At 41.6% G+C, this 25,713-nt stretch overlaps 1 protein-coding gene across 1 annotated transcript; it reads left to right on the top strand.

Annotated features, from left to right (window-relative positions):
- The first annotated feature begins 789 nt into the window (after positions 1-789).
- ARFGAP3 (ADP ribosylation factor GTPase activating protein 3) lies at positions 790-24,497 on the top strand. Its single transcript, XM_027902272.1, has 16 exons — positions 790-914; positions 6,793-6,911; positions 7,773-7,845; positions 9,644-9,775; positions 10,907-10,993; positions 12,203-12,284; positions 12,667-12,723; positions 13,337-13,383; positions 15,354-15,499; positions 15,973-16,098; positions 16,524-16,646; positions 18,900-19,037; positions 19,899-20,022; positions 21,047-21,137; positions 22,724-22,845; positions 23,101-24,497. The coding sequence occupies exons 1-16, from the start codon at positions 846-848 to the stop codon at positions 23,116-23,118; spliced, it is 1,554 nt and encodes a 517-aa protein (XP_027758073.1). The 5' UTR covers positions 790-845; the 3' UTR covers positions 23,119-24,497.
- The last annotated feature ends 1,216 nt before the right edge of the window (positions 24,498-25,713 follow it).

Genomic DNA, 25,713 nt, shown 5'->3' with positions numbered 1-25,713 from the left:
AGCCTACTTGTTGAGTTCAGGAGCAGACACAGGTCTAGCCATAAGCATAAAAGTGTGCCTTATCACCTGCCTCAGGGGAGACAGGGCTGGTTCACATTCCCACATCCCAAAATTTGGGATCTGGACTAGATAAATGGGTTGAGATCAACGGTATGAGGTCCAGGGAGGAGCATCCTCAGGGAGCTGGGGGGGCTCAGCCTGGAGAACAGGAGGCTCAGGGGGAACTTCTCGCTCTCTCCAAGCCTCTGACAGGAGGCTGCAGCCAGGTGGGGATCGGGCTCTGCTCCCAGGGAACGAGTGACACGATGAGAGGACAAAGTCTTAATCCTCACCAGAGGAGGTTCAGGCTGGACACTGGGAAGAATTCCGTCTCCGAAAATGTGATCAGCCATGGGAAGGGGCTGCCCAGGGCGGCGGTGCAGTCACCGTGCACGGAGGTGCTAAAGGAGACACCCGACGTGGCACTCAGTGCTGGGATCGGCCACGGGCTGGACTCGGGTGTGCCCAGAGGTCTTTTCCAACCCGCTCGATTCTGTGAACGGAGCAGGCGGTCACTCCTGGGGGCTTTTTTCCCCCCACCCACCCACCCGCGCCGTGGGCCGCCTCTCCCCCGGGCCGGTCTCCGCGGTAACCCAGCGGCGGCGGGCGGGGCAGCGCCGCCCCCTTTGTCGCCAGGGCCGGCCCGCAGCGCGGCGGGCGGAGCGTCCCGGCAGCGCCGGCCGATCGGGCAGTCCCGGCCCATCGGGCTGTGCCGGCCCATCGGGCTGTCCCGTCCCGGCCCGGCCCGGCCGCCGCTTCTCGCCCGCCGCTGCTCCCCGCCGCCCGGCCGCGCTGCCGCCGGCGCCATGTGCGAGCCCAGCAAGCAGGACATCGCCGCCATCTTCAAGCGGCTGCGCTCCGTGCCCACCAACAAGGTAAGGGCGGCGGGCGGGGCGGGCCGCGCCGGGCTCCGCCGCGATGACACGTCGCACTGCCGCGGGATGGGGGCGGCGCGGTGCTCGCTGCCCGGCACTGCTCACAGCGAGCCCGGCCCCGGTACTGCTCACAGCACTGTACTGCTCACAGCCCGGCACTGCTGCCCGGCCCCGGTACTGCTCACTGCCCGGCACTGCTCAGAGCCCGGCACTGCTGCCCGGCCCCGGTACTGCTCACAGCGAGCCCGGCACTGCTGCCCGGCCCCGGTACTGCTCACAGCGAGCCCGGCACTGCTGCCCGGCCCCGGTACTGCTCACAGCCCGGCACTGCTCACTGCCCGGCACTGCTCACAGCCCGGCACTGCTCACAGCGAGCCCGGCACTGCTCACAGCGAGCCCGGCCCCGGTACTGCTCACAGCACTGTACTGCTCACAGCCCGGCACTGCTGCCCGGCCCCGGTACTGCTGCCCGGCCCCGGTACTGCTCACTGCCCGGCACTGCTCACTGTCCGGCACTGCTCACAGCCCCGGCACAGCGGCTGCGGGGGTTCCCTGCGAGAGCGGGAAGAAACCCGGCAGGTCCCCGGGAAAGGGGGAATCCTTCCCTAGGCGCCCTCCCTCTCCCTAGGGAGCGAGATGCAGCGCCTGCCGGGTGCCTCCTGCCCGCTGCGAGCGTCAGCTCTGCTGCCCTTAAACCCCCGTTCCGAACCAGCGGCAACGCAGTGATGAGTGTGTGTTTCTTTATTTTTTTCCCCTCTTCTTTCCCCCCCCCCCCCTTCTTGTTTAATCAGCCCCGTTGTGGCACAGCCACTTCTGCGGTGATAAAAAGAAAAGTTTGTTGTTCTCCCGCCGTGTCCCGTGCTGAGCTGGGTGTTGCGAGGCTGTTCCATCAGGAGGTGTGAGCTGGGAAAGGTGCCTCGCCAGGTGTCGGGTGCCTTCAGCCCCTCTGTGCTCTGCGCTGCTTGTTGTGTTGGCCCTGTGACGTGCACTGTGAGCTAAGGTAGAAAATACACCAGGAGAAACCCCTTGTGTTTGTTTTTCTGGGAACAGGCATCTGGACGTCTGTCTGTTCCAAACCCACGCTTTGGACACGAATCGGGTGTAAGTGACACGCACGTGTCTGGTTTCTCAGAGCCTGGAGGTGAACGCTCAGTCAATTTCTAACGCAAGGATTGCTAAAACTTGCCTTTGCAAGGGGGTAAAAAGCTTATCATGGGTGCCATGAGAGAGGAGATCTTTTATGAGCTCCTGAAATTCACTGGCACTGTGCCTGTAAAAGTGGAGTAGTTGTGTGTGGCTGTTGTGATGGTTTTTCTCTGCTGGGATCACAGGAGGGTTGGAAAGCACTGTTCCTGCCCGACAAGGATGGAGCAGCTCCCCTGTGCTGGGCTCCTTGTTACCGTGCTAGATTTAATCAGGAGGATGTGGGACCTGGGGCTGCTCACGTGGATCTGTCTCTCGTTTGCAGTCACGTCAGAAGCTGCACAGAAATAATGTAGTGCCAGTGTTGACAAAGCAGTACTGGCACAATGTGTGCTGCCACTCATGCTGGGCCAGCGGGAGAGAAGTAGCTCAGGCACAGAAAACTTGTAACTCTGCAGTGCTTGTTGACCTGTGAAGTCAGAGAGCTGGAAACTTCAACAGCCTAGACCTCACAACGCTCCCGTGCCCTTCCATCTGGTCATTCTCTTTGAGTAAAAGTTGTTTATACAATCAGTTTATCCTCTTGTGTTTGATTACATGTTGTTTTGTTTCCTTTCTTTTGTGTTCTCCTTAAGCAGTCTTCCCCTTTTGATTTGCAGGGCTTGTGTGCTGGGGAAGAAGCACGTGAGAAAGTGCAAATATTGACACAGTTCCGTATTAAAAGCTTAGTGCTTTGCTTTGACTGTAGTTTATGTATGGAGTTTGGGAAGAATCAGTGTGCCTTCTTTGCAGCATCTGAGCTTTCTGGCTGCCTAGTCTAGGTAGATGTGCATCTGCACTTTGCTGAGGGGCTCTTGGTCTAAGTGAGCTTAGGAAAAGGATTCTCAAATGAGTGTGGGGTTTAATTTCTGAGCTGCAGCGTGTTGAAACTGATACTCGAATAATTGTCTTGAAATAAACATTTGTAATCTGATACTGATTTGTTTTACTACCAGAAATAACTTTTTGAGTTCTTGGTGTGCCTTTGGTTGTTACATAGTACAGAGCTGCCTGGTGACATCAAGCTGGTGATCAGCTGCCTGATGGCTTCTGGAACACGTTACAGTTATTAAGTAGGATGTATTTTGTACCCATAAAAGCGTTCATAGTCTCTAAGCTCCCCGATACTGTTGACTTGAGTGTTTGAGCTTTACAGCTCGCCTGTTTTGAAGGCTTGCACGCTCAGGCTTTAATTTGGCACAGATCTATTCCTCTGAAACCCCGATTTTCATTCCCTTCTCCCTGGTTCTTTTCTGTGCTTGATGATGCTGTTCATGTCTGTGCCTGGACTCCCAGATCAGGGATGTGAACGGAAAACTGAGTGTGTGTGTTGTGCTGGTGGTTTATCAGCCGCTGAGTTTGTTATTGCAGTGTGTGTTGTGGGTGTGTTGGAGGGTGGGTTGGGTTTAGCCCCAGCGTAGACTGGAGTTTATCTTGTCTCCCTTAAGTCATTTTAAGATCATGACACTTCCAAAATGGGCAGTCCTGTCTCCCTCTCATGGCAAACACTCCTCTCCCTTATACTCTCTTATGTTGGCATTTCTGGTCATGTGGCTGTGATGTGAGTTGGACCTACCTTTGCTCCAAGTCCATATTTCTGGGCAAAGCTGGTTCCCAGTGAGATCAGCAGGTGTGATTATTATTGCTGAATCAGGAAAAGAAGGAAAACACGTCTGGCTATGTTTGCTGTAACTAAGAGAGTAGCTTATCCATGCCCAATAACAATATATTGCATATTTGTTTGTTAACACAAGGGTCTTGTGCCAGGTGGATGTTGTGTGGTTTAGTGACTCCTGCTGTGGATTATACCCTCTGTGTCTGCTCTTGTACAAACATCTCAGTTACTTTTTTGGCTCTTTTTATCCCAATGTGACTCTCACTGAATCTACGTATCATGAAATGCTTTAACACAAAATAAGCAAAAAGAATGCATGTTTTAAAAGCAGTGGATTATTTAAGCATATCCTTCAGATTGGTTTTATCCTTATTCTGATGTTCTAACTGTACCTAAATCAGTACAGAAAATACACTTTATTTGCTTTTAAAATGAAAACAATTTCTCAGGGCAGCTCTGAAATTGATTTCAAGGTTTTTCCCCCCCAATTTTTGTTAAAATATACATGGTAGGAACCACTTCTAGAACTGAGAAAACTAAACAAAATTAGTCTAAATGTTAATGAAACATCTATTTCTGTGGCATAACATGATGAAGACGGCAATTTATACATTACTGTCATGATAAAATGAGACGTCCCTGCTTGCATCCCAGTCCTACAAGCTACTGTTTTATGCATGTGAATAATTCCCAAAGGTTGACAGGGAGTCCTGTCAGATCCTGAGCTGGGCTGCTTTGTGGCAGCCAACTGCCAGGGTGATGCAATTGCCTTCGAGATGTTGAAATGATGAAGTGCTTATAATTGTACCAGGGGAAGGAGGAGAATCTGCAGGGATGTTTAGAACCGAACTCCTTAAACCACAGGTGTTTTTTTAAGCCACCCACCCAAGAGTCTCGTTTCCCATTTGTACTCCCGGGAATTCCCTGGCTCTAAGTCTGCTTTGCTCTCCTGTATAAGAAGCGAGACCAAGGCTCTTCTGTTAACTTTGGTTTCAAACAGAATCTTCTCCTTTTTTTTTGTTGTCCCCATCCTCCTTTTGGACTTGTAAGAAAAAGCGTAATAATAACCAATTTAAAATGAAGATGAGGCACTTCTTGTTGTTTAAGGAAATATTTCAAATAAAGCAGGGAATTGGGAAGAGAGAATGAGTTCTGACTACTTAGGTGTGTGTTTTCTTAGAATATGGCATGTGTCAAGTCTTATCTTCTTTTTCCCTGACTCTGTGTATCATTCTTCCACCTTTCCTTCTGTCACATATTCTGTGTAGACTTTTATCTTATTTCTTTCTGCTCTATGTCAGTGAATGATCCATTTCCACATGGGATATGGAAATTACCTACCTCATTATTTATTAACATTTAATTTATTATAATTTATTAAAATCAATAAATATTAATTCTCTGTTGAGAGGGGAAAGAGGGGACTTAGATGTGCAGAAGCTCCAGTGACCTCCATGTTTCCTGTGTTTGTTGCCAGTCATGAGCCAAACTAAGCTCAGCCTTAAAATGTTCAGATGTTGGAAGAGTTAGTGCTGGATCTGCTGGTGAACTGTGCATGTTCCTGATAAATTTGGACCATACAAGCTAAATGGACCCACACTAAAGCAAGGAGTTTAGCCTCAAACTGCTCCTGGGCATGTACTTGAAATTAGTTTGGGTGGATGATGAGTGAGCTGACTTGAATGCAGACTCAGGGCTTGTTTGACTCTGTGTGTACAAAAAAAAAAAAAAAAAAAAAAAAAAAAAAAAAAAAAAAAAAAAAAAAAAAAAAAAAAAAAAAAAAAAAAAAAAAAAAGAGAGGCAAAAATCTCTGTTTAGTTGTTTAGATGGGGTTTGTGGCAAGTAGACTTCTTAACATATTTTTCAGCCTGTGTCCTGTGTTTCTGGTATTCCATACATCCCCACCTGACTTGGAATAAATCTTTTTTATTATTATTATTATTATTATCTACAGAAGCTAGAACTTCCCTTGCTGTCTGAGGATTCATTAGATTTATAGGAGAATATTAAAGGATAGCACTGCAGATTAGAGCACTGTCAATCTGTGTGTAAAAGCTTCTCTTTGTGGAGTTATTTCTTAATAGATGCCACTGACTGCACCTAGAGGTGGATGCTTTTGTTGTAGAGGTCCTTCTTTGCAGCCCTGGCAGACACCACTGTAAAAGCACTGATCAGATAGTGAAGTGCTGTCACACAGATGTGTGCTCATGGCATGAACTAGGAACAGCTGTTTCCATTTAAACTTGTGCTCTTCCCTGCATTGGAAAGCTGCTTTTGGATCAGATCATTTTTTTGGCTCTTGCTTTCCTGGGCCAGAGAAGCACAAAAGTCAGACCAGCTGGAAAAGGAGTTGGAAGTCGAGGTGTGCAGAGCCTGCAGAGCGTGTGAGATGTGGACAGGCACACCTCCTGCAGGTTTGGCTGAATGTTGGAGGTCTGCCATGGTGGCAGAGGGTAAGAAATTCCTGGGTTTGCCTGGGCAGTGATTGTGGACCTGATTTATTTTTAACCAGCACGTCATGGGCAGTCAAAGGCTGATGTGGCAGGACGTGTGTGATGAATCATGCCAGTGTCTGGCAGAGGGAGCTGGGATAAGCCCTGCTTGGAGTGGAGGCTTCCTGCACACGGCTGGCCCTAAAGGTCAGGGTGTCTCTGTAGGAAAGCAGATAATGATGTCATTAGCACTGCTGATAGTGATGTCATTAGCACTGCTGATACCTGTCCTGGTGTGTCACGAGCAGAGCCTGCCCTGGGGAAATGTTTCTGGAACATTTCAGTACTGATGAAAGTGCTGAGTTAAACCCGTGTTTGAACCAGACTGATGTGGGTTGTCTGACCTGATTTCCCACCCTGTGTGCACTGGATGGGATTGGAAATAGGGAAGGCACGCAGTCCTGTGGGCAGATTGTGGAGCTCCTTTTTGTAGTTGTAAAATTGGGATAGCAGGGAGTTGTCACGTCAGCAAGAACTGTGAGGGTGAGTTCATTAAGTTCCACCACTGCAGGGGTGTGGGAATGACCTAGAATACAACCATAAGACCTGGTTGTGCTCAAGTGCTGTCCCTGATCTCTGTTTTCTGCAGGTGTGTTTTGACTGCGGAGCGAAGAACCCGAGCTGGGCCAGCATAACCTATGGAGTGTTTCTGTGCATTGACTGTTCGGGAACCCATCGGTCCCTGGGGGTTCATCTGAGCTTCATTAGGTAAGGAGTTTGGATGTTCTCACGGCAAACATTGCACCTTTTAATGGGTGTGTTTGTTTGTTCAGGCTCAGAGAGGAAAGCCCGTTCTTCCCTCAGCTTCCCATTCAAACCTTTTCAGTGTTTGGGTTGGCTCTGATGGATCTGGTGGGAGCTGTGTTAGGTTCTGCCATCTCTGCCTCCTGAAGTTGTTCATTGTGGTGTCACCTGTGTGCTGGGCCCTTCCAACCCAAACTAGTCTGTTATCCTTGGTTTAGCTCAGTCAATCCCTTGGGGCAGTAAATCTGCACCCTGAGCTTGTCCTGTTTCAGGACCTTTTTGGTCTGATAAATAACTGCATATTTGAAACGTGAGGTTCTGCTTGATGTGAGTGAGAGCAGTGCATCCCAGAATGGATTGAAGGTAAGAAAAGACATTTCTTTTCCATCAGCCAAAATTCTTCCTCTGCTGCCTTTTTGCTGTGTACAAGAGTGTTACAGGAGGCCTCTCAAGAATCCATTCCTAATGATCCCAATATTCTCATACTCACTGAGCCCCGAATTTTGTTGTGCTGTGACATTCCAGTTGTCGCTTTGTCACTGCACGTGATTGCTGGAAATGTACCTTGTTGGTGCTTTTAAAAAGGGAAAACCTGTCAGCCAGAGGGTGCATCTTCTTTCAAGCTGTCACAGTTGGAAAAACTTGCAGTTCCACATGGCTTTATTAATTTGTTTTGCACCTTATGTATTGTCACAGATTTTTTTCGATAAATGCATGTTTTTCATGTTACAAAAAAAAAAAGGGAGAGGAGAGAAACACTTTGAAAAAAAAAATAGATTTTAGATGGCTTTGGAGAAAACATTAATAAGGTTTCCTTCTGTTTAGATCCACAGAACTGGACTCCAATTGGTCTTGGTTCCAGCTGAGGTGCATGCAGGTTGGAGGAAATGCAAATGCTGTATGTACTCCTGAGTATTTGCTTTGCACACTGAAGCTTGGTAGGCTTGGAAGTTGTTGTCTGTCCTTATTGTCTCCCATCTTGGAGGGATTTTTATTTTTCCAGTCCATTTTCTTCCTTCCACTCCCCATCCCCTCATTTTTTAAAAGTTCCTTTGAATGCTGATTTCATCCTCCATACTTTTTGCAATTTTCCCATCTCGGTATAGTCTGCAAATGTTTTATTTTTTTCTTTCGAATCTTCAATGAAAATCACCAAAAAGGCCAGATCAGAGTCTGTGTTTTAGTTTTGGCCAGTTCATATTGGCTGTTACTTCCCAGGGTTTTTTTCCCCATGCTTACTATTAAATTGGTTACACGACACGTTTGTAAATTGAAGTTATGTTGGGAGCTGTTCTCAGTCTCCTTTTTACAAAGGGGTGTTTTCCTTTGTCAGCTCTTTGGGATTCTTGCCTGTTTTCCCATGTTTTTTCAAAGGTTGACCCCCAAGAACTGAGGTTGCTTCCCTAAGTTGACCCACCCAGTGTGGGAACTTCCATAAGTGCTCTCTACTCTTCTAATTCCCTCAGTGTTTATCCTTTATCTTTCTTCATTTGTGCTTTGTCCTTAATGTAGTTTCTTTAAAAAATCTTTCCAGAACTCTGTAACCCTTTAATATTCTGTTGGGTTTGTTTATTTGTTTTTCCTGTTTACATACAAAAACTGATCACTATTATTTATTTTCCACTTTTGCAAGTTTCAGTAAAATATTTTTCTTTGAATCAGGGGGTCAAAGTTAGGTTATTGTCCCTAACTTACAGATCTGTGAAGCTGCATGGTGTCTCCTCCCTCTTTTTATTCTGCCTGTCTTTTCTAAGTTATTCCTCTCCATATTAATTCTCCTGTTATTTATTCAGTATTTATTCGTTGAATCTATGCCACATGATTTGTAAAAACCACATTTTTGAATGAGAAGGGGGAGATTTTGCATTAAAAAATACTTTCTTTTTTTTAACCAAATGCTTAAAAGCTTTGGTTAAACTATATCAATTTTACTATGCAGAGGGCTTAAGGCATTTGGCAAAAAGAGATGGCGAAGTTTGGGAAGTGCTTCAGCTAACTTTAGAAAGCACTGTGAGCAGAAGAATAGCAATAAACATTTATTCTTTAATTTTGGGAGTGTTTGTCTTCCTGATTGGGTGTTACTGTTTCCTGCCATTGTACCAAGAGGTGCAATATAGCCAGAGCCACCCCTCAAATACCTCACATTCTCCATGGGCTGGTTTGGATTAATTCAGATTAACATCTGAAACTGGACAGACCAGATCAGTAAATCGTCTGGACATTTAAATTAAAATTTTCTTTTAATTGCTCTAAAAATCTTGGGTTTATGAACTACTTTTTTTTGGAGGAAGACTGTTTTTGTACCTTCATTTTGATGGCACTGAACATACACTGTTCTCTCTAGCCAAGGAGTGCCTTTTAAAATATCAGGAGTGTCCTGTGAAGCACAGGTCTTGGCAATCAATTTTCCCCTCTTCCTTTCACTTAATCATTTCAGAACTAGAATTCTTCATATAGGATGGGAGCTTGGGATTGTATATTCTTTTAAATATATAAATATATAAATATATAAACATATATGTGCCATGTGTTGGGGTTTTTTTTCTGTTGTTTTATTATATGTAAAGGGCAGACTTTGGAGCTCTACTTACACTTCATCGTTTAAAAGATTAGATTCAGACAGAGGAGCAGAGCATTTTGACACATCTGTATGTTCAATGGTTTTAAACCCTTTTCTCCTGTGCTCTGCTCCCCAGTCTGCCTTTTTCCACCAGCACGGCTGCACCACCACCGACACCAACGCCAAGTACAACAGCCGGGGGGCTCAGCTCTACAAGGACAAGATCAAATCCCTCGCCACGCAGGCCACCAGGAAACACGGCACTGATGTGAGTAGGGGGATTCCATCCCCCCCTGGAGTCACTTTAGCTTTCTAATTAATGATTCAAAAGGTTCTCTGCGCTCCTGGTTTTATCCGGAACAGAACTGTTTGGGAATTATCCCAGCTGGTAAAATCCTGATGGGATCGGCTGCTGAAGATTTGGGAGTTCAGTGGGATTTGCTTTGAACGTGTCAATGTGTATTTTTGGGGGGGTTTGTTCCCCTGCAGAAATAATGTTTGCAGAATTAGCAAGCCATTTATGTCCCGAGCTGGCTGTTCTCCCTTGGAAATGCTGGAAGAGCTCGTGGGAGCTGTCACAACACTGTTGGGTCGCTGAGAGGAAGAAGTTACTAACAGAGTGTCCAGAACTGGTTTGCTGACGTGTTAAATAAGTTTGACAACAGCTCTCCTTACTCAGAGAGTGTGTTTGGATTGTTTAAGTCAGGTTGTTAAAGTTCCTGACTGATTCATTGGAAGTTGATCAGATGAGTGGGAATTAAAAGAAAAGCAAGAAAACTTGTTGTTTTTTTTCTCTGTGCATCAAGTAGCATGAAATTTAATGGATTACAATACAAAAATACAATATTATTCATGCTATAGACAACATAGTTCACATCAGCAGCTTTAGAGAATATTTTTTTTTACTTAATATAACAGCCTTAGATGTAAAATGTGGTGAAATAAATAAAATATGCTTTATGTATTGAAGTGGATGGTAAGTTCCCCAGATGACACTCTGAGGAGCTGGGATTATGTTGCTTCAATTACAGTTTCCATCCAATTGTTTTGTATTAATTATTTGGAAAATATGTGTTTTTAGTTGTGTACTGCAAACTTAAGTTTTTAGTTTATATGTGAACTACAGTCCTGTGGCACTGTGGACCCTTCAGGCTGCCCTGAGATCAGGCATTGCTCAAAGATGTGAACTGATGCACAAGGAATACACAAAATATGGATGAATTGAATAAAAAAAAAAAAGGAATGTCATGTATTGAATGAATTTGTAAGGGAAAATTACGTACCAAGAAAAAAAAATCAATAAATTTTTAACCTGAAAAAAGTTGTTTTAAGATTAATGCATTTGATAAAAAATATATTAATGCACTGATCCTGTAAAATTCTGTCTCCTCATCTCCAGCTGTGGACAGATGGATGTGGAATACCACCTGCATCACCTCAAAACAAAGAGGAGGAAGACTTTTTTGCATCCCATGTCACTCCCAAGGTATGGATGACCTGTGCTTAATTCCTGTTTGCTTTCTAAACCCCTTGGTTACCTCTGCTCTGTAGGGAAGATTAAAACTGAAAGAAAAAACCTGACAGAGAAAAGGTAGGACAGTGAGTTAACATTTACCTGCTCTTCCTTCTGTGGGTCTCAGAATTCTTTCTGGGTGTGAGCCACTTTCTAATGTGATAGTTTAGAATGACCCAAATAGTAGCTAAATGTGGAATGAAACTCCCTTTTTTTGTAGGCATGGAATTCCACTTGGACTCGGGATTATTTGCTTGGAAGTGCTCTGATTTCAATATACTGTGTGATACCTGTGGCTTTTAATCAGTCAAGTGTAACAGTTCTTTAAACACTTGTTAAGCAGAAGCCTTTTTTGTTTCCTCCAGAATAGTTACACCCCCTTGGAAAATGTTGAAGTAACTTTCTGAAGGCTGTTGCCAGTGCTGGGTTTTGTTTATCTGATCCTACCTCCTTTAGGGTGAGAGATTGACGTGTATTTATTTCAGAGACCCAAAATTGAGTCTGGAATTTAAAAAAAAATACCAGTAAAAACAATCTCAGGGATTTTGCTCTTCAGCTTAGAGCAATCAAGTTATTACTACACCTGATATTCCTAAATATTGCAACACCAGGAAGTGTTGTAGAGTGAGTGCTTTCTAATACAGTGGGTGAACAACTAGAACACAAGTGTGATCATGGAGCTGCTGTTGTCGTGACCTGCTCACAAAGTGCCTGTTGAGGAGGATGTGTCTGAGGGAAGTGGGAGGACTCCTCAGGAAGACTTGGGAAAACTGCTCACCATCAAAAATTAGGTATTAGGAAAAAAACTAGAAGGGCAAGAGCTTCGAGTGGGGAGAATGCTTGGTGATACATGTAAATCAGCCATCCAGCATACAGTAAATAAAGCACATTTAAAATGCAGATTGGTTTTTTTGGATGGTGAACATACTGAAATTCCTGAGAGGGGAAATAAAGATGCTCAGGGGTGGGTTGAAACCTGCTTGCTTTTAATAAAGGTAAGCATTTCTTGTAATTTTAATAACTGCCCTTCTGACTACAGATTGTAATCCTAGAAGCTGTAATTGCAAGAATCCAATCTTAATAAATCAGTGATGCTTATTAGGCAGTCTTTGATCTCAGTGCTCCTGTTTATTTGCTATGTTCTATTTTCTGTGCACTTTTCATTTTGGGTATTTTTTCAAGGCAAAGAACACAGAGTGGGTGTCACCAGAACCAGTTTCCCTCCAGCAGAAAACTTCAGGGAATACTCCAGAATCCAGTGAAGGTATGACCGATTCTTTGTTAACAGTAACTTGCATATTTCTGGTAGTCTCTTGTTTAGACTCGTTTCATCCTGCTTTAATAGTTCAATAACCTAACCATGCTAATAACACAAGGATTTCTGAGAGGAAGGGTTTTTTAGAAGGGTTATGTCTGAGTGTTTGGGATTACATCTTCCTTCAATAATGTTTCCTAGAAATCCAAATCAAGATTCGAGTCAAAAGACATCAGATGCTCTTTTGGTAACTGGTAAAGATGTGATAGAAATAACACTTTATGCTGCTTCTGCCAAGCAATTCCCTGAGTCCAGAGAGTTGTGTTTTGGTATTTTGGGCATTCTGGAGAGCCTTCTGCTGTTCTTACCCTTGTTATTCTTTATATTTTAGGAGCAGAACATGGACCAAGTGTTGATTGCCTTAGCACATCCCCACAACCTGCATTAGGTAAGGAGTGCAAGCAGCACAAGAGAGCAACAAGTGCAGTGCACCTAAATATCTAAATATCCATTTGTACAGAGAATAAAAATTCAGACTGGAAAAATCTTGTGTTGATAATGCAGTATCTTCAGTGTCCAGGGTCTGATGCTTAGCACTGAAGAGTTTATCACACTGCAAGTCAAGTAGAAAAAGCTGATGGGGGTAGAATAGAATAAAATACATCAGTGACCTGGCATTTTGAGGAGCATCCTTGCAGGAGCAGGTTGCTGAGAATGAGGAGTATTGATTCTCAGCAACACAGGGGTAGTAAAGAAGTGGTGTTTGGGGATAACTCAATATGATCTTCACCACTGTTTTATAGTCACTTGGTTGGGTTTGTTTTGTTGGGTTTTTTTAGAGCTGGAAACTAGTAAAAGCTGCATACACCTCCTGCTTTTCTCATTTGTACCTTTAACATACGTTCTCATAAAACAAGTGCTTTTCTTGGTTGTTTTGACCATCGCAAGTTCTGTCTTTCATGAGGAGTCTTTGTCCCATTTGCACCTAAAGTTCAGCTCAAACCTGTTTTTCTGCAGTTCTGGTATTAATAAATTAAGTCATGTCCATTTAATCCTTGCAGAGAACACCACCTTCATAAAAAAGAAGCCAAGTCAAGCTAAGAAGGGGGTAAGTGAATGTTATAAACAATGAGTGTTTTGAACTGGGTTATAGATCTGTGAAAGCATGCACATTACAATACATGGCAATGTACCATGTGAGACAGCACCCAACACTGCTTGTGTTGGCAGCAATTTGTGAAAGCAAAATGGAGTTAGAAGTGGTTTCTCTGTCAAAACAGCCACTTGCCCGTTTGAAAATGGTTTATTGTTAAGATAACTTGTCTGACAGGATATTGTTGTGATGTGGTAGAGTGCTTCAGCTCTGTGGGTTGTTTCTGATCTCAGATAAATTCTGTTTACATCTATTTATATAGCTCAGTGAACTGAGGGGCATTTTCTTTGTGGTGTCTGGACCTGAACAGCGGGTGATACTTAAAAAAAAATAAAAAAAAAAATGGTCAAGATCTGTACCCCCCCTTCAGTTCTTTTGACTGCTGTGGTCCCTGCAGCTCCTCTGATGCCCTGCAACCTTTCTTCTCACTTGCTGATAGTTGATTTCAGGGCTTCTTCAGGCTTTCACCTCAGGTAGTTGGCACTGAGGTCTTTTTGTAGCAAACCCCGAGAGCAGAGGGAGTTCCAGTAGCATTTTTAGTGGCTAAATATGTGTGTGGGGTGTGATCTGTCAGTGCAAGATGAGCCTGAGACATTCAGGTCTGTATTTCTGGAGGAGTCCTCATCTCACAACACACAGCAGTATGGGTAAATATAGATAAGTTATGTAAGATATAGATACAAATTTTATAGATAGGTAAGTTATAGACAATTTGCTGCATTTAATTCAAGTTTAAAGACAGTTTACAGACTGCTGGATGGGTCTTAGCTAAGACTTCTGGGTCTTAGCTCTTTCTTAGGCATCTGGTTTCTGTAAAAAGGCATGAGGAGAGTTGAGTGTCTCAGAATGTTGGTTCAAGGAACCTGAAAACTGAGGAAGACACCTCGAGTTAGCCAGGAAAAAGCAGCTTTTGGATGTGTGGCCTTTGAGACTCAAGAAAACAGCCCCAGTCTCAGGCTATTGGGGTGACAGTGGGTTACAGGGAGCCACTCCTTTTGGGCCTGGGCTATTGTAGGACAAAAGATTTTGGAAGTTTGCTGGAGCAGGTTAATTTGGATTGTCCTGTGGTTTTGTGCTCCCACTAGAGGGCCCTGATACATAAGAGGAATTTTGTATTCCAAGTGGCATCTGCAGGTTCATGTACAGCCTGTGAACTGTAGTGTCAGAGCCTAAACTGTGTGGAAATGGGCCAGAGCTCTTCCATGAAGAGTTTAAAGCATTTAAAAGTTAAGGTATTTAATTTCATTGTGAAACTTAAAATTGCTGGTGAGGAATTAAACACCCAGGAGACTCAGAACAGCAGTTTGAGTGCTGTGCCACCATCTGAGTCGGCATCGTTGTATCCATATTTGTTGTATTAAGTGGTTTTTAAATCTTTTAGTCAGAATGAAAGGCTATATATCCCTATATTGAAGGAATATGAACTAAAAAATAGAATTATTAAAAGAAAAAAGTGCAGAAGGGAACCTCTCATCTGATGTGTTTATCTAAAAGAAGTTTGAACTGCTGTCTCACATGTAGAGATTAATCACATATACACAAAACTTGTGCCTTGCTCTCCTACCACAGATCAGTAAATACCTATGTACAGGTTTATTAAAAATATGAATAAATCAATGCTTGAGATAACACACTAGCACTGGCCAGTGAGAATTAATTCAAGAATCTTTGCCACTTCTAAATGTAAATTGTGATCGAATTGATTTAAACACCGAGTGGTTCCATTGCAACAAATTTTGTTGTGTTACTCCTGTATAACCTGTCAGAGACAGCAGAAACAGCATGTTTAGAATCAAAACAAATTTTCCTTGCTGTCTGCATATGCTTCCCCCAGAGTGCAGTGTTTGCTGTTAAATCAGTCAAAGTGATTGTCTCACTTATAATGTTGGGACTTTGGGGTTTTCTTTGTTTTTCAATAATTCCAGCTCGGTGCCAAAAAAGGTGGTTTGGGGGCCCAGAAGGTGAGCATCCAAAGCTTCAGTGAGATTGAAAAACAAGCACAGGCTGTAGATAAAATGAAGGAACAAGAGGATCCTCACAGCAGCAAGAAAACTGAGAAGGAAGAGCCACTGTAAGTATGAATTAAATGGTAAAATGATGAAATCTGATTTGATGAGGTAGTTAACAAAATTAAAAAAAAAAATTTAAATACTACCATAGGTACCTTATGCAAATAACACTTCTGTTCTTACTTAAAAACACATCTACCAGGAACATCCTGAATCTCATTTATCTTTTTTCTGATAGTTCACTTGACCTCGTGCACAGACTGGGGTGCCATGTAGACCATCCTCTCTCCTGGCTTTCTTCCATCTTTATAGTTGGAATTTAATCCAATTAATGATGAGTAGCCTGAAAAAGCCTGAATATGAACCATCTTCAAACACAAATGGGGCACAATGAAAATAGTTAATATTTCCAGTAACCACAGAGCATAGAAAATACAGTAATACAGTATATTTGGAAATTTCCTACCAGCATTATGGGGTTGGTTGTTCAGGGTAGGATTTTACATTTCTGTGTTAACTCTATATTTGGTTCTAGTGTGTCATCTTTAAGGCTGGCCTACAGAGACCTTGATATTAAAGCAAGAGAAGAAAACTTAAATCTGTCTGGTAAGAAGAAAGCTGAATTGGAGAGGCTTGGCATGGGATTGGGCAGCAACAGAAGGTACGTGAAGGTCAATAAAGTGTATTTAAAATTCTCTCTGCCTTTGTGCAGTTATCCTTCATTTTACTCAGGAAATGAAAAAAAAATCTACTGCAGCATGTTATGGAAACTTAATATCATTAAAGAATCTGGTTTTGTCAAGGGGAAGCTTCTGGTAGATTTGAGTTCTAACCTGTTCACCTAAATTGTGTTTCCCAGCTGTCAGAATGGGCTTTGTGTTCAGAAGTTGTGTCACTGCTTCAGGGAGCTGCAGTTTTCCAAGGCTTTTCTTTATTTGGCTTAATCCCTCCTTTTTCTGAACTGTTTGTAGAGCCTGGGCTTTATGGGCAACCTTCAGAAAGCAGATTTGGGCTTTCATTTCTTTTTTTCTTTTAGGGTGTGAGCTTTGTCACCTCTTGACATACTTGTTTTCTTCCTGTCCCCAGTGGCATTTCCCACTCAGTCACCTCAGATATGCAAACAATAGAGCAGGAAACACCTGTAATTGCAAAGCCCAAGAAAAGGTACACTGATGATGTGGAAGACTCCTATTTCTCTTCTGGATCAAGGTATTGTATGAGCTTTTTATTTTGAGTGGGTGTAGAGGTACAGGCAGGTTACAAAGTGGAATATGCACAATATGTTGGAAGCCTCAGATCAGAGCAGGAGGCAGTGGAACCTGTATACACACCCAGCATATTGTTAGGGGACATCTGAATCAGGAAAATCATGAAAAAGGTGGCCTTACCTAGTGATAGATGTATTTACCTGGTGACAGATGTATTTGTAAAGAAGAGGAGTTAGTTTTTGTGAGAAGGTATGTGGTGTTTCTAAGTTTTGTCTTGTCCAGGGTGTAGTCTCTGCTTGCACACACAATGGCCATGGAAGCTTTCATTTGCTCTGTTCCAAATCCCATCAGAATGACTTGTGTTCGTTCTCTTTTTATTATTTATCCATTTCTTGGGGGTACTGTCTCCAACTTTCAGTTTAAAATGAAACAAGTATTGGAGTGTGATATTAGACATGCCACGGTTGCATCAGTCTTGTGTCTGAACACACGTCAAATGCAAACCCTTCAATCTTTTGGAGGTGTTGTGTGGTGGGTGTATTGTCTGCAGTCCTATTTGACAGACTCAAGTACACCTGGGCATCAAATGTAAGCAAAAAATAATTGAAACAAATTTTATCAGAGTATGAACGCAGTGCAAATTATCAAACACTGCTGTTGGGAGGGAGGAGAGAAATAATTAGTCCTACAGGCACTGATTGCAGTGAAACAGCTGTTTCTGGGCTGAGAGATATGTAAAGGTGTTGCTTTTGTCGACTGCCTGTACTGGATCAGGGCCATAGAAACATGAGAAATTGTGCCTGATTACCTGGGACAGGCAAATAAAAGCGCAGAGGCTTCTGTGTCAGTGCTTTGTGGTGTCAGCAGTGGCAGCAGAGATGCAAATGTGGTCGAGTAAACTGGCAGCAGCCTTGTAAAATAAAACGCTGCATTTCGGTGCTTCCCTGCTTGTTCCTTGGCAGGAACTGCCACTGCTCTCAAATTCTTCATAGGAGGCAAAGGATGAATTATAGAAGAGGCTTTTAATGTGCTTTGCTTCAGTAATTAGAAGATAAATTTTAGCTTAGCTGTGCCCTGCTCTTCTACTGTAGCAGTAATAGAATCTAATTGGAGTTGCTATACAAGTTCATCCTCTTTCAAGTATAAAGTGAGATTTGGGCCTGTTAACGTTGTTATTATTTATTTCAAGCTGTGAATTTGAAATAGAGGCAAAGCACTTTTAATATCATTGCACCATATGCACAAAAGCAAAATAATCAGACTGGATATTAAAGTGCTGAGAAGTATCTGCAAATTAAGCCAATTAAATGTCTCAAGGTTTAGGTATATTATTGAAGCTTCTGGAAATCCTTAGATTATGATTTTTCTTTTTGACACCATTAATAAAACCTTTATTAATGTAAGAATGTAAAATGTTATTTTCTGCTAAATGCACTTTTGCTTTCTTTCCCTACCCCAAATATTTTTGCAAAGTTACAAAAATCTGAGAGGGAAGGATGGAGAAAACAAATGGTTTTATTCCAAATTAATTTTATTCATCAGCTCCTGCCCAGTGCCATGGTTTTGATGGCCACTGTGAGACTGGAAAGCTTCACATCCACATAAACACCTTGGTTGTTATGACACCCTGATATGGAATTCAGAGAGATTGCTGTGGTTCCCTTTGGTGTGTCAGGAGAGAGACTCCTGCTTTTTGGAGAAGTTCGTTCATATCCTGCTCATGTGCAAACTTTAAGCAATTTTTTTCAAGCACAAATCTTTGGCATTTTAAGAGGTTTTGGTGAATTTTTTTTTTTTTTTGCAAATATTTTCCATATATGCTTAGAGATATGTGCAGATAATCAAGAGGAGAAGAGACCAAGATAATGTAATAGTACTGACAAACATGCTTCATTTTTCATCCTTTTTTGCTCTTTTGTGTTTTCTCTGCAGTTCTGATATGCTAGAGAAGATTGTCTTATTAAATTAAGAAATACATTTTCAGCATTTTTTTTAATAGAACATGTTACAAAATTTGAAAGTAATTATTATTTGGATTAAAAAAATACACAGAACCAGCAAGAAGGTCTTTCCTTACTGTTCTGAGCCATTGGATTCAACTGTACAAACTAGCATTATGAAATGCAGATTATTCACTGACAACTATCATTTTCCTGAAAATGTACCACTTATTATCGCAATATAATAATTATAACAAAAATGAATATAATTCCCACTTTTCAATAGGGTTTTTTTGCCCCTTCTTTTATTCTAGGTACTATGACTCTTCAGATTTGAGGAGCAGCACTTTCTCCAAGTGGGATGACAACTCAGATTCTTTTTGGAAGAAAGAAAATAACAACAGAGACAGTGATATCATGCTGCCTTCAAAAAGCACAGCGTTTTCAGACAGGTACACCGAGATTTTTGTACACAAAGCCCAAGTTTGTGAATGTGAGTTAAGTCCTGGTCAAAACAGTGGGATTTTTGTAGCAGGAAAATTTGGCCATAACTTTCCTCGAGAGACCCCCGAGGCTGAATTTACATTTTCTATTTCTCATTTACATTTCAAATTTCTTATTGACACTACTGGCTGGTTTTGCTCAGTGCTGTACAATGTGTATGTGCTGGAGATAAATTTCCAAAGCCTTTCAGCCAAAAAAAAAGAACAAACAAACAAAGAAAAAAAAAGTAGACAAAAGCTGTGGAGAGAAACTCAAATATTTGCCCTGTTCTGAGCACACACTTGCTTTGTTTATTGTGTAAGGAAGCAGAGAAAAGCGAGTTATCAATGGAATGAAACTGTAGGTGCCCAGCTCTGAGGATGGAGGTCCTGGAGGCACTTAAAAACAGCAGGTCTGATCGCTGGGATGATAAAAAACAGTCCTTCTTCTCTGACAGCTGTGGGTTTGTCTTATTCAAGTGGAAAATAGAAGAATGTGGGGGGTTATATGCTCAGTTGGTGTTTTCTGTATCTGTTTTTCTGAATTAAAACCGTATTTTTCATTTACCTGGAAAATGCAGGGTTTAGTGCACTTCAGTTGGTTCTGTTGTTTCACTGAGGTGGTTTGGGGTTTTCTGAGGTGTTGCAGAAATATTCTGTCCTGGCTCACGTAGTTTAGCTTACTTTTGAAGTGAACTCTGACAATAAAGACACCAGGTTAACTAATTTGAAACACTGCCTTGTAAAACCATCACAAACCCTTTAATTTATTGCGTTCTGACACGGTGTGACCAAAGTCACGCTCACTAATTCAGTTTATTTCTCTTTTAGACCTGCATCTCGGCGTAAACCTGAATATGAACCGCCTTCAAACACAGATGAGGCCCAGAAAAAATTTGGCAACGTGAAAGCAATTTCATCAGACATGTATTTTGGAAGGCAGGATCATGCTGAAGTGAGTAGAAAGCAGGGAGAAGTATTTTTGAATGTCATGATGTTCTTTGACCATAAAGAGAAGTTGCTCTATCAAGTTTCCTTCTTGTGTAAGGTTTTATTCTTCTATACAGAGAATATGCTTGTATGTAAACAGTCAAAATTGGTAACATTAGTAAGCTTATAAAATGATGTCCACCTGAATATTTATTTGATAGAAATGTACAAATTTCGGTTAACTGATTATTTAGTATTTAATTTTAAGGAATCGCAGCTGCTTCTCAGCCCAAACCTCAGTCATTCTTCTGACCTGACTGAAGTTATAGACTGTGTTTCAGCACTCCTTATATTTGATAGAATCTAATTAACTTGCTTATATTTGATAGAATCTAATTAATTTGCTCTAAATACCCAAAGTGATGTCAACAAACCACTGGTAAAATATCTGCCAGCTCTGTGTTTGTTGCAGGGAACTGGAAATAATTAAATAAGTAAATAAATTGTTCAGCAGTTAAATCAGCCTAGAAATAAAAACCAGATTAATACTGTGTTGTATTTTGGAGGTGAGAGGTCATGTCAGAAAATCTATTTGTAGCGAAAAATTAACAATGTAGAGAGTGATGTAAAAAATATAATTACCATTACCAGGGAACTTGGAAAAAGTTGTTTTTAAGGTGATTTAAAGTGTTTAGAAGGGTCAGCACGGTGTTTACTGCAGGGCTTTCTCCTTTTCCTGCCCACCCACTCCATTTCACGTTTTTCAGGTGTTGTTTTTGTTGGTTGCCTAGTTTTTTAGAAATGTCAGGGTTACTGACAGTGAGCTGGTGTAGCAGTGGTAAATGTCACTCTTTGATAACTCAGAAATGAGTCGGTGACAAACTCGGTGTGATGTGAAAACCCTGAAACAGGAACAGCCCTCAGCACGGTAACTTCAGCTGCATTTGTGTGTCCTAAAACTGTGTGTGTAACCTCTGAATGATCTGAAATGGCCTCAGAAGGTGAGAGCATGTGGTTCAAATGCCTTTTTATTCTCCATTCTGGGCAAGTATGAAGCAAGAGCTCGACTGGAGAGGCTTTCTGGGTGCACATCCATCAGTTCAGCTGACCTGTTTGAAGATCAGAGAAAACAACCAACAGGTACACCTTGAACAAATCAAAAGTAATATTGGACTATCAAGTAGGGTTGGGGTTTTTTTTGATAAGTTACTTATTAGTTGCCATGAGACTGTTGGATCTGAGGAAAGTCATAACTAAAATGTTGGTGGCCTGGGAATTCCCACGTAATCTGTTGCATGGCACATCCACTCCTCAGGGTATTTGCTCCTAACACTGGTCCTGCCAAATTATTAAGGCAATTTTTCAGTGGGTTTGTCTGCCTCGAAGATGTGTTGGAACCCCTCACATTGCAGGCTGCAGTTCATCAGCCTAGAAAGGATTCTAATTGTTCTTTCCAACAACAACAGTTCCAACAAAGTGCAATAATGGGAAATAAAAAGGGAAAAGGAAAATACTGACTTGATCGGTTGAGTTTCATTCCTTAACTTGTGAAGAAATGGGGGGGGTTAAAAAAGAGTTACTGAAGAACTTGAAATCTGTGAGTAATTGTTAAAATAGACTGAAAAAAACAACTAGTTCACAACATCTGATTTTACTTTGGAAGAGTTGGAAGGGAAAAAAAACCCCAAAACATGTGACTGTTTAGTTTTGATCCCCTGAAATCAAGTTTTTTAGTACAATGACTAATGGAGAAATAACTCCTATTACCAGTTACTTGAGCAAAACTGGGGTTTAGTAATTTGAAATGTGAAAAATTAAGGAGGAAAGGAGACTTAAAGCAGAAATCACAGTACCTTGCTTTACCCACTTGAAAGAGCATTTGCAACATGGGCTTAAAAAAAGATATAGAAGTGAAGAAATTATGTTTGTGAATTTTTAGACTTGTGGAGGAATGCAGATTCCTAAAAGCAGGATGTAAAACACCTGCCTGCAAGAGGTTACTTACTCTCTGAGTGGCATGTAACCCAAATATTTAATTAAAGTATTTAAATATTTATAAATATTTCAAGAAAATGTGAAGTTATATTATAAAGAATAAACTTCTACTGAATTTTGCAGGTTGTTACCTGCTCTTTATAATAGTGAGAAAAAAATGCAGCAGGAATTATTAGTTTATTTTAAATTCACACTATATACAGTGTACAGAACCTTCCTGTCCTGCATGTCTTTGTTACACCCCCCTACCCCAAAACCTGTCTTTTGACAGTGGAAATTTAAAACCTAACTTACATTTACTGTAATTCCTGTGGAATTTCCCAAGCCTCAGATGCAGTAATGCAAAATATGTGTGTACACACAGCATGGAAATCATCCCAGTGCATGGACACCAATGGGATTCATCAGTTCTGCCACCACTGAAGCACATCCATGTTTAGGCTGCAGCTGTTTAGGATACAGGACAAAATTGTGACAGGTTGGACGTGCAGCATAAATCATCTGTTCCCCAAACATCAATTGCTCAGCTGGGAATACAAAGTGTAGAAGGTTCTACTGGGGTTGGAATTATGAAAAAAGGAAAAAAAAATCAAAAATAAGATGGATTTAAGACACTGGAAATCTATGTGTGGTGCTCCTGGTCACATGTTATACTTCAGAAAGAAAAAAAAATTAATTTATTCATATAAAATTCTGTTTTCTTTGTGTGTGTGTGTGTGTTCTCCTTTTAGGAAGCTACAACATTACAAATGTCTTGCCTTCAGCTCCTGACATAGCTCAGTTTAAAGAAGGAGTGAAATCAGTGGCTGGAAAACTTTCTGTACTTGCTAACGGGGTCATGACATCTATACAGGTGAGTAAAAATGGTACAACACATTAACCACCAGTCAAAGGCTTTCCGTAGGGATTTATTACCGTGACTCCTGCTGTTGAATTATCTTCAGGCAGGAAGGAATGAATTTGGTTTTGAGCTTTGTAGGCCTCTCATGGTAGACAGTAGATCTTTATTTTTTTAGCAGTAAGTTTGCTGTTTGTTGTGCAAGTGGAAGTAAAACTGATTTCATTCCGTGCCAAACAAGCTCATGGCTGGCTCTGTTTGCTTTTCCAGGATCGATACGGTTCATAACCTGAAGATTTCGGACCCACCAGTGACCCCACTGCTGATTTGAAACGAAGGTGGCCTTAAGACTGATGATGTTTTCACTTGTCCCTTTGTGCAGCTTCCTGGCTCAGCCTCTTCTGCTGCTCTTTCACCTTCCCAGAGCAGAAATTTTGCAGCAACTCATTACATTGCAGAAGCTTTTTATTATTTCCATCCCCCCCTCCTCCTTTTTACGGTCTTTATTTCTTAGCAACCTGATTGTAGATGTTGGAAGCTTTTATTTTATTGCTGGTTTGTTCTTTGAGGCAGGGAAGGGGAAGAGGTATGAACTCAAATGCTGAGGTGGTATCTGATAGACTGTAGCAAAATATACACTTAGGTTAAACCTGTGCTTACCAGGGAGTAGAGGCTTCCATCATAAATTGGTGTGCATTAAAATGGTGGGGAATTAGTGTTTTAAAACAATATTCCAGCTGGAAAGTTGTATGCTTGGATGTGAAGTGTGGAGAAGTCAAAATGTTACTGAATAGTGGATGTCATCTTGTTATGGGAACAATCTATTTATTCCTAGTTTTGAAAGTTACAAAAAAAATTGCAATATAAGATCCTTAAGTGCTTTTAAAAAATCTGTATTGTGCACAAAATATAAAAAAAAAAACACAACTTGAAATATATAAAGGGCCTAATAGAGTAGTTAATGAAATACTTGTTAAAAATGTTTAGAACAACCTTAGATTTTTGATAAATTATCAATTACTGAATGAGGAAATAGTGGGGCTGTGTTTTAGACAGTCTAGAATTTATTGCTGATGACATCCTGCATACAAGTTATTATGACCTTTAAAAAAAAAAACCACCTCACAACCAACAATGAACTCAAGGTAATTCTGTTCTGTAATTTTATTTCTTGATTCAAATTTGTAAACTGCTGATATCTAATAAAAACAATTGATATAAACTCCTTTTTAAATTAAATTTCTATGTGTGGACACCAGTCTCCAGCTTTGTAAGTACTGCCATCTGTATTTTGTCTGTACAATTGTCTGGTAAAATTAGCCTTTAATTTCAGTCAGTGAAAGTGGCTTTCTTATTAAATTGTTATAGTGATTAAGATATCAAAACACTAAGGCTGGGGTAGAAAATAAGCTACTGACCTGAAAAATCCTGTGTTCAAATCCAGTTAACAGTATAGCTGTATTTAGGTTTTAATTTCTAACTGCCTCACATTTAACTCTCAGTTCTGGTAAGTTTCTCTTGTGCCTGTTGGGTTTGGATTTATTAATTAAATTGATTAATCAAAAATTATCTTTCTTTTTGGAGAGCAGTACAAGATGAGTATTTGTTCTTCTTAACTGTGGAGCTTTACAATAAAAGACTTGCTTTGTTACCTCCTTTCCCACCCTGTAGAGATGATTTGGGTAATACAGCAAGAAAACATAACTCATCTGCTTTGGTTCTCACTAATTACAGGTAATGATTTTTGGGTTTCACTCTTCCTCATTCAGGTGTACACACAGTAGTGAATCTGAGCCAAGTGATAGGTGGTCTGATTTTTGGAGTTGTGATACACCAGCTGCATCCAGTGTTTTGCAGAAGAGCTGCTCCTCCAGTGGCTTAGCTGCGTATTTAGATATTTATTTTATTTATAAACATAGATGTTTATTTATTTTATATATTTGTGGATGGATGCAGATGCTTAAATTAATGGTAGGGAATTCTAACAAGGTGTAGTTCTGTTCCCTCTCCTGGTTTCTCATGAGACATCACCTACAGGGAAAATAATTGTGTGTGGCCTTTATGCATCATTTGCAACACAGCAAACCACTCACAGATGGAAAACCACAGCAAAATTATATTTTCGGTACTAAAGAAGAAGAACTCCTAGGAGGAAAGAACGGTGGGGTTATCTTAAACGCCAAAAAAGCTTGTGCACCTCCTTCCTCTTTGCTGGAATCTGAAAATTACCCCACAGAGTGTAACTGTCCCTCCACCTGCTGGGCAATTCCTTCTCTCTCTGTTGCCATCCCGAGGGCTTAAGCCAGAGCTGGCTGCTGTCACCAGTAAATGCACGAGTTCCCCAGAGGCCAGGACTGAGAGCCACACAGTCCTGCTGTGTTTGCTGACTCCATGACTACTCTGCAAAACCATTCCAGATTCCATGGCTGCTCCTTCCTTATCAATCCCGAGGTGCCTGGCATGAATGATTAGAGGTAACAGCAAATATTGGGCCTGTGCTCCCCACTCTGCTTTTCAAACAAAAACCAAACAGAATCAGGCCTGACACAAAGCCCAGGAAGGATGCTGGGGCTATTGAAAGACCATTAAATTCAAGGAGAGGATGGTTTGCAGAAAATGTTCTGTAATTAACACTGGCTACCCCCAAACCTCAGTAAACATCAGCAGCCTGTGCACGAACAAAAGGACTTTATTTCACTGGTTAAATGCTCACCCTAAGCTTGGTAAGTGCTGTGTGCTGGCACTGGTTGCCTCAGGGGGAGTGAAAAATCTTCTGTGGTCCTGTTTTTCCCTGGCACTTTGGTGGGTTTGTTAACCCTGCTGTCATGCCCCGTCCCAAAGGTGGATAAATTTCACTGGGCATGAGTAATTTCTGCTTTGTGG

This window comes from Empidonax traillii, unplaced genomic scaffold, assembly GCF_003031625.1.
Source record: "Empidonax traillii isolate 1590-97213 ecotype Southwest subspecies unplaced genomic scaffold, ASM303162v1 scaffold859:size262776, whole genome shotgun sequence".
NCBI lineage: Eukaryota > Metazoa > Chordata > Aves > Passeriformes > Tyrannidae > Empidonax > Empidonax traillii.
Note: the sequence above shows the minus strand (reverse complement) of the source record. Positions and strands in the feature narration are given on the sequence as shown.

Coding starts and splice junctions, on each gene's coding strand:
- ARFGAP3 (XM_027902272.1), top strand. CDS start 846: ATGTGCGAGCCCAGCAAGCAGGACATCGCCGCCATCTTCAAGCGGCTG. Junction 16,647..18,899: donor TATTTCTCTTCTGGATCAAG/GTATTGTATGAG, acceptor CTTTTATTCTAG/GTACTATGACTCTTCAGATT. Junction 20,023..21,046: donor GAAGGCAGGATCATGCTGAA/GTGAGTAGAAAG, acceptor ATTCTGGGCAAG/TATGAAGCAAGAGCTCGACT.